The sequence below is a fragment of the Pteropus alecto genome, unplaced genomic scaffold (assembly GCF_000325575.1).
Source record: "Pteropus alecto unplaced genomic scaffold, ASM32557v1 scaffold106, whole genome shotgun sequence".
NCBI lineage: Eukaryota > Metazoa > Chordata > Mammalia > Chiroptera > Pteropodidae > Pteropus > Pteropus alecto.
Genome location: NW_006442103.1, coordinates 5,321,624 through 5,330,210, shown reverse-complemented (window position 1 = coordinate 5,330,210; position 8,587 = coordinate 5,321,624). Strand labels below are relative to the sequence as shown.

Genomic DNA, 8,587 nt, shown 5'->3' with positions numbered 1-8,587 from the left:
GTAACCCTCTCAAAAAATAACTTTGTGGTTACTTTGCACATTTTGTTCCTTATTCGTAATAAACTGAGAAACTCCAGCAATGTCGATTTCATAGAGATTTAAGGTTGTAAAGGATTTTATTAAGGTGACAAGAATAGCAGGAAAATGTGTAGTGTATGTATGTAGTTTAATCAATATTGAGATCTAGGGTTATCTCTGGTTCTGCTCTTCACCTGAGCTGCTGCCACACATCATCCCTTGTGACCACTCTTATAGGCTGTCTCCAGTTTTAGCTTTTTCCTGCTCCCCGTTGCCTCATTCTTCCCATCCTGTCAATTAGCTTTCTAAACAGAAGGCTCAGGGCACAACCCCAAATGGAATAGCTGAGCAGCAGGCATTCCTATCCAGTTATCCAAATGGAAACTGACCCCTCCCATACTCCTTGCCCCCTACTACCTTGAAACGCCCCATCTACACAGAGAGGGGATGGGAAACAGTGAGCATGTAGTGCGTTCAAGTGCATGATGAGAGTCCTGACGAGACACAAACTAAGAATTGTGGCTGCTGTGTGCTTCTGTAATATATACTTAGGATTTTGGCCAATTAAGTTATATAAAAAATTCTGGTTCGAAGATTTAGGAACAATTCACAATGCTAAATTCCCTTTCTAAAAACATGGATCTCATGGTATACCACAGATTTGTATTATTTTTATTCCAATGGGGGGGAAAAAACAGTAAACGATTTTGAAAACTACTTACAGTAGAGGTCCACTTTAATTCCCTTTTCCAGTTTCTTATGCCCACAGGTCACAGTGCACAGGTACGAATGTTCATTCTCAAAACTCACAGGGTTCAGGGTCAGCGTGGATGTGGTCCCCTCACTGCTCACCTTCCCGCTCAGAGGACTGTCTATCTGGGTTCTCCAAGAGAAAGACGGAGACTCACAGCCTGTGACACCACATGTCAACACGACTGAGTCACCGACCTGAGCAGCAATCTTGGGTCCAGGGGAGATCTCAACAGTAAATGGTTTTTCTGAGGGAAAAAAGAACAAGAAAAAAAAGAAGGTAAGATTATTTTCTTCTTTCACCACATTCCAATTTATGGTCTTTTAAAATCTGATTTCCTTTAAGTTAACACCTGTGCCAAGAAAACATTATTCCTTTCCACCTTGAGACCATCGGGAATGAGATATTTTTTAAGGATGAACTCACACTACATCAAAGGGACATGTGCATTCATGTGTTCACTGAAGCACTATTTACAATAGATATGGAGGCCACCTGGGTGTCCATCGATGGATGAATGGATAAAGAAGAGATGGTACATATACAGTGGAATATAAATCAGCCATAATAATGAATAAAATCTTGCTATTTGCAACAACATGGATGGACCCAGAAGGTATTATGTTGAGCAGAGTAAGTCAGACAGAGACAAATGCTGTATGATTACATTTATATGTGAAATCCAAAAAACAGAATAATCAAACAAACAAACAGAAACAAGCTTGTAGATACAGAGAACATTTTGATGGTTGCAGAACTGGGGGTGGGAAGGGTGCTTGAGGGGATGGATGAAGGGGGAGGGGATTAAAAGGTACAAATTTGTAGTTACAAAATAGTCATGGGGATGTAGAGGATAGCATGGAGAATAGCGCCAGTAGTGTGCTAACAACTATGTATGGTGTCAGATGGGTACTGCATTTATTGGGGTGATCACTTCATAAGTTATATAAATATCTAATCACTGTGTTGTATACCTGAAACTGATATAATATTGCATGTCAACTGCAATTGAAAAATAAAAAAATATAGTAGAAGAATCAACTCACAATAGTCTGTTGATTCATTCATTTAACAGAATGAATGGGGATAAAAATTTGTCAAGACAGTGACATCTTTTCATAAAAATAATTTAATCTGTGCTCAAATATAGTTTAACAAATCCCTGTAATAGTGGACAACAGTACAAATAATTTAAGAGTTTCCAGTGTGTCAGGCATAATCCAAATACACCGTGTCGTGCAGGGGTCTCATCTGTGCTGGGTCTTTTTCTCAGTTTGGTTTGTCTAATTGTGACTTTGTAGTATCTTCTAAAGTAAGCTTTGCTCAAATTACCTCAATAAACAGATATGCTATTAGATTCTGAAAGAGACAGATCATTCAGAGTAATGCCCAGATTCGAGATTCCTTATATGTTAGTGTGAGAATGGGAAACTTTAAAAACAGAGCCACTTCCTGCATGTGAACAATTCTCAGATCATTTTTTTTACATTGGCTACGTATGTTACGATGTGAATTTGTGGCTCCTGTGGGAGTAACTATTAGGTAACTGAAAGGTCCTTTGAAAGTTCAGTGCTCTCTTCAGTACTTAAGGTTTTTAGTATCCTGTGATGCAAAGCGCAAAACAAGAAGGCATTTCCCAGAACGCATTTCCTTCTCACTGAAATGGGATACAGCTTATTATGGGATGGATGATTAGCTTTACATGCTTTTACTAGTGTAATATCTTTCCTAGTCTCTTGAAATACTAATCTAACATCCAACTGAGTTCATCTACTGATGGTGAGTTTGAATTTTGTTTTTTTAACCATCCAAGTTTAAAACCCATGTTTTCACATTTTAAAAATTTGTGTTGCCCATGTTTACAATTTTTTCATCTTATATTTTCTGAGCACCTATTATGTAACAGGCACTCAAATATTACAAGTATGTGTAAGATGAATATATAATTGTGCTAAATTACATAATAATCAGATGGGTCATTAATAAAACTTAAGGAAGCAATTTTGGCATCGATGCTCTTTCAATATTGCTCAAATCCCAATGACAGCAACTGTATCATTATATTGTCCCATTCTACTTACCTTGAACAATTAATTCCACTTCTTTTCTGTTTCTCCCAATCATATTAACTCCTTCACACACATAAATTCCAGAATCTTCCATCCTCATAGCAATTAAAGTGAGAGTTGCATTCTCAGAAAGGAGCTGTAGATTCCTGTTATCTAATTTCTTGCTCCAGAGAATCTGCGGAGCCGGTAGACCTTCACTGGAACACGTCATTGTCACAGAGCCACCTTCTTGCAGCCTTGTGGAGGGATTCACAGAGATCATTGTGTCCCTGGGTGCAACTGAAAAGGCAGGGCACAATATTAGTAATTGCTAAGAATCATCTTGATCCAACAGGGATAATGTATTTCTCAGACTGTATTTATGTGCTTCCACAAATCTGACAAACTTACTCTGTCGAATTAGTATAAAGAATTGCAAAGTCATAAAAATTAGTCAATCCAATTGCTGAATAATTTGGTTGAGTTACTTTTTTGATGTTTGGTGTTTTCAGATGGCCATGGATAATCGAAAATGAAGAATTTCCTGGATAAGATAGGAATCTCATCTCAGCATCCTTGCCAAGTATTCACCTAAGTTCGTTTCAACAAATATGGTGTGAGGCTATCAATCCCTACAACACAGTCCATTTGATTTTTGGGCAGCTCTAGTTATTAGAACATTTCCTCCATTGAGCTGAAATCTACCTTTTGGTAACTAACTTTTACAAATTGGTCATAGTTCAGTCCTCTGCTGTTACAGAATAAATTAAATCCCTTTCCAGATGATTGTTTTTGAAAAAATTATAGCTCTCTTTTCCAAGTTTTGTATTCTTTAGAAAAAATATCCTCTATATTGTCTATTCTTTTAAAAATATTGGTAAATTTTTCCTATCTTATTTTTTCAGCTAAACATACTGTAGTTGGTAGTACTCCTTTTCATTGTGGTGTCCAGAGCAGAACATAGCATTTTTGTCTAGAACAGAACACAGTGAGTCCACTCCTACACAGTTCTGGGACTATAAGACAATCAAACCTCATCCACACCCTCCCACACCATGCACTTGTATACGTGTGAGCACACACACACACACGAATAAGTGCTCACCTTGTAAAATCTCTATGCCTTGATATTGCAAGGCATATTGTAAGAGTATATTATTTCCCTTTGATAGACTGAGAAATAGAGAAATTAAGTGACCCAAATTCACACGGTTAATGGAGCCAGAACTTAAGCTGGAGTTTTCTTAACCCAAATGCAGTGCTCTTTTCATTGAATATTGCTATTGACAAATATTATGTTCTCAGTGAATAAAAATAGAGTAAAACAAATTTCTTCTTGACTTTGGCTGCTAGGTGTATTGCTGTATACATCCAAGACTAAATTCCCATAAAGACTTGTCCACATCACACAAGCACTTACTGTAAACTTGCAGTTTTTCGGTGGCCTCCCTTTCTTCAAAATGAATCTCAATTTCATCAATGAGTAATTTAGCTCGGCAAACAAGAGCTTTTCCAGTATCTTCATTGGTAGGAATGAAGGTTACTTCCAGACTCTTGGTTTCCAGGGACTTCTTCTCTGTAGGCTCCAGAAAGTTCTGACTTTTCAAGTTTTGGTTGTCCTTCAACAAATCCATCTCCAGCCTGTCAAATGGGTAAACATCGGGGACCAAACACGTGACCGTGACCGGCTTTCCAGCCTCCAGAGGGCCACTCAGGTAAATCTCTGGGTCCTTAGGGAAAGCTGAAAAGGTCAAACAAACACATATGAGTGGGCTTTTTGCTCATGTTGTATAAGGTCCCTCACTGATTTAATGCAATGCAAACTGAATCTAATGTTTTTGTTAATACAGTCAAGATTCATTGTTTTTTATGGTTCAGGTTGGTTTACAAATCACAGTTAATCACCTTTTAGTGAGTTCTTCTGTTCTTATCCTGCATGTACTGAGGGCTGCATGTTATTAGAGTAAAAGAAGGGAGAAGAGATTAATGTTTAATAAATACTTAATAATTGTGCCATTCATTTCACATAAATGATTTTATTTTAACCTCACAATAACCCTTAGAGGAACAGACCACATTTCACATACATATAAACATAGACTTAGCAGATCTGTATAACTTACCCAAAGTTACACAACTAATAAATGGTAAATCTGGGATTTAAACTCAGGATTTCTATTATTCTATATTTCTGATTTCTACTGCAGATTTATGTTATGTAAAATCACAGTCTCTTTTTTTAGTCAGGGCAAATATATTTTCATTTTACAGATAAGGAACCAGAGGCTCAATTTGTCATTGCAAAGAATATCAGGCAAGATATGCTAAAAAATAAAATAAATAAATAAAAAAGCAACGTTAAAGAATTGGCTTCTGCAAATGGTGCCTCTGACAGGAACTGATCCACCAGAAATGAACACCTGTGCAATCTTTAAATTCTGGAAGGCGGATTTGTCTCCTGAAATACCTAACTCATGTCTAACCAATACCCTACTTGAGCCTTTCAGAGCCACGGGAACACACTATTTCAGTCAGCCACCACCGCCTCTGAAAGGGCCGTCTTTTCATTACAAACTTTCACGATGGTAACACACCGACTGGATTTGAGACTGTGTAATAAGAACACAAAGTTTCCAACTCTAATTACAATCAAATGTAGAATGCAGACAGGACTGCTAAACATGAGAGACAGACATACTTAAAGAAAAACTTCAGGCAAGTTAATTAAAGCCAGAAGGGTCTTCATTTCTCTTTTTAAAATCTCCAACTATTTTGTACTTGTGAGCAAAAGCAAAGGAACCGGAAATGTTTTGTTGTGGGGGAAAAAAAAGTCTTTTTCATTTTTCCACCAATTATTTCTGTCCCTCATATTCTATAAGAAATGTGCCTGAAATCCCCACAGTTTGCTGTCAAGTAACATAAGAAGTTGCTACTTTTCCCTGTATTTATGTAAGGGGGTCTTTCGAGGAGCACAGGAGGCTGCACAGACTTAAAGTATGCGTGGAGGACTGGCGTAATTGAAAGCAGCCAGCCAGGCGCACTTCCTCAGAAAGCATTAGGTACACATGGCGTTTGTTGAAGAATCAATTAGAGTTACTGGGCAAAGCTGAACTCCACTACAGCTGAAGGGAAATGACACAATTACAAGATATTCAAATGACGTCTTCATGAGGAGATGACTGTAAGGAATTGCAGTTTTTTGTTTGTTGTTTATTTTGATAGAGCAGTCATCAGTAAGCAAAGGCAGGTGATTTATTTCAGGTTAGTTTTTTTACTCCTCTTGCTAACTTTATTTGCTGGATTGAGAGTAGATTGGGATGTATTTTGGTAAAACGGTAAACTAGGGGTATTTATTCACATTCACAAGGTGAATCGAATTCATTTTACAAATACCCCTGAGGTTGAGCGGTTGAGCATCAGGGCTTGATGACACCACCGCCACCACCATCACCACCAATAACAACCAAAAGGAGCTCTTAAATTTATTTACACTAAAATCAAATGAGTGAACTGTATACAGACATTTTTCTCATATCTAAGGGGAAACTTCTGTATGGAAGCCTATTACTAAATTATATGTCGCCTGCTTAAACTGATTCTAAGTACCAAATTGCAGACGAATAAATAAATGGAAAACCCCCAAAGGATGGCAGTCATAAAAAATTTAGATGCATGGCCAAGTAAATAGGTAAAGATATAAGCAAATAAAAATTTGAGGAAAATAAAATTTAAAAAACCTTAGAGATCTTCATTTTATGGCTAAGAAAATCAAACCCTGGAGCAGCTGAATTTTACCTACAGTCATCATGTCTGTGGCAGAGATGGAAAGAGAAGCCAAGATTTGAGTTCCTGGACTGGTAGTGGGAGACTCATCTGTCTCTAACTTTCTTGATGCATTATGCGCTCTAGCCAGGAATCTAGACATGGCCAATTTTTTCTTTTAAAAATATTATTTAAAAAAAAAAAAAAAACTTATTTAGGGCAAACTTGAGAGAAAATCCAAGATTCTCTGAAGTACTCACAGTAGATGCGCACCTCGATTCCTTTTTCTTCTTTCCCAGATCCGCAAGTCGCTGTGCACAGGTAAGAGTGCTCATTCTCGAAGCTAACAGGATCCATGGTCAGTGTGGATGTGGTCCCCTCATTTCTCACCTTCGCATTCAGCGGACTGTCTATCTGGGTTCTCCAAGAGAAAGATGGGGACTCGCAGCCTGTTGTGCTGCAAGTCAGTGAAACGGAGGCACCAATCTGAGCAACAATTTTGGATTCAGGGAAGATCTCAATTTTAAAAGCTTGAGCTGTGAAGGCAAAAAGAGAAAAGCTAACTTACACTGGTTCATTTAGTAATCTGCTCTTCTCTGTTCTAGTATCGTGTCCAAAATACGATTTGACCAATCCCTTTACTAAACTGCTTTGAAGTAACTGTAGGCAGCCAAAACTCACTGGAGTCACTGCCAAAGAAGTTGCTAAAGTGATTTTCACTTAGGGAACTCCCGGTTCTTATCTGATGCCCATTTATCAGACTTGTTTTGTTATTTTTTAAGTTAGATCTCATTATCAAGTACAAGAAACTAGAGAGATAGACCTTACTAGAAACAGAATCCGATTACTCATTTGACATTGGAGAAAAAATATACAGAAAACATCAATTTGCAGCTCCAGCTATGACATTATAATGGTATATAGCAATACTCAATAGCACATTAAAAGTTAAGTGTTCTCACTGTCTAAAAATCCTAGTGCCTTTCTTTACTACCATAGCAAAATTGACTGAAGCCAAAACCAAGGCTAAAATGGAATGCAAGCATTTGAAACAGATCAAGGAGAACTTACAAGCCGCAAACACCATCCAAAGTACATTTAAGGCTCCAAAGATCACGACCATCTTCCCAGGCATTTTAAGTTGCTGCTGTGATGAGAAAATAATGGCTCCAAAACCCTTCTTTCTGTCCCACTTGACAGTGCCTGGGAAAAAGTCTTTAGTTCCTAAAGACAGTGAGGAGCGAAATAGAAAGTCTGCTCTTTATAAAGGGTCTTGTTGCAGAGGCGGAGGGAAATCCCTTCAAGGGGAAACCCGGAGCAAAGCCAGAAAAAAGGTTTAACTGACGCCTGGCCAAGTCCAGTATTAACCCCTTCAGTGGCTCTCAGTCCTGAGGCTATTCTCTGCTCCAGAAAAATGAAACACTTCTAAGGTTATAAAATTAAAGCTTTTCCTGATTTTATTCCACAAAGATATTTTTGCAAGAAAGATATAAGGTAATTCTCACTGCAGAAGGAGAATGTCTGAATCCGTGACAGGGGAAGAGAGAGGGAGAGACAGAGAGAGAGGTAGAAAGAGAAAAAGTAAATTAACTCTAATTTTTGAAGTAGCTAAATAACCACTATGTGAACTGATTTTTCTCCATGAAGAAGATATATTTTTAATTCCAAAACAGAGATTAAGTTTCTCTTACAAGAAATAGGAAAGGGTCTTATCTTTTGGTGAGTTATTTTTAAAACGAGAGACAGCATAACTTATACTTTTTATTCATAAAGATAATTCTTTTGACAACATCAACTTTCTGAAATAATTTTCTTTAGTAGAAAGTAAAGAAATGCTACCAAAACAAGAGAAATCATTTTTCTCTTTTACTTCAGAAAAGTTAGCAACTCTTTGGTTCAATTGCTGGGTAATTGGAAGTCTTTTGCAGACTTAAATGCAAATATATGGAATTCATCTGAAGCGGACTGTGAGATTTTACCACATAGTTAAAACATGAAAGATAATTTG

At 37.5% G+C, this 8,587-nt stretch overlaps 1 protein-coding gene across 1 annotated transcript in view; it reads right to left on the bottom strand.

Annotated features, from left to right (window-relative positions):
• The window catches only part of VCAM1 (vascular cell adhesion molecule 1), a 16,343-nt gene extending 8,531 nt beyond the window's left edge, over positions 1 to 7,812 (bottom strand). The window contains exons 1-5 of the mRNA XM_006919566.3: positions 7,651 to 7,812; positions 6,840 to 7,115; positions 4,238 to 4,558; positions 2,851 to 3,117; positions 741 to 1,016 (exon numbers count right to left, since the gene is read on the bottom strand). Of these exons, the coding sequence (XP_006919628.1) occupies positions 741 to 1,016; positions 2,851 to 3,117; positions 4,238 to 4,558; positions 6,840 to 7,115; positions 7,651 to 7,714 (1,204 nt within the window). The 5' untranslated portion in view covers positions 7,715 to 7,812. The remainder of the gene's footprint in view (positions 1 to 740; positions 1,017 to 2,850; positions 3,118 to 4,237; positions 4,559 to 6,839; positions 7,116 to 7,650) is intronic.
• Between the last annotated feature and the right edge of the window lie 775 nt (positions 7,813 to 8,587).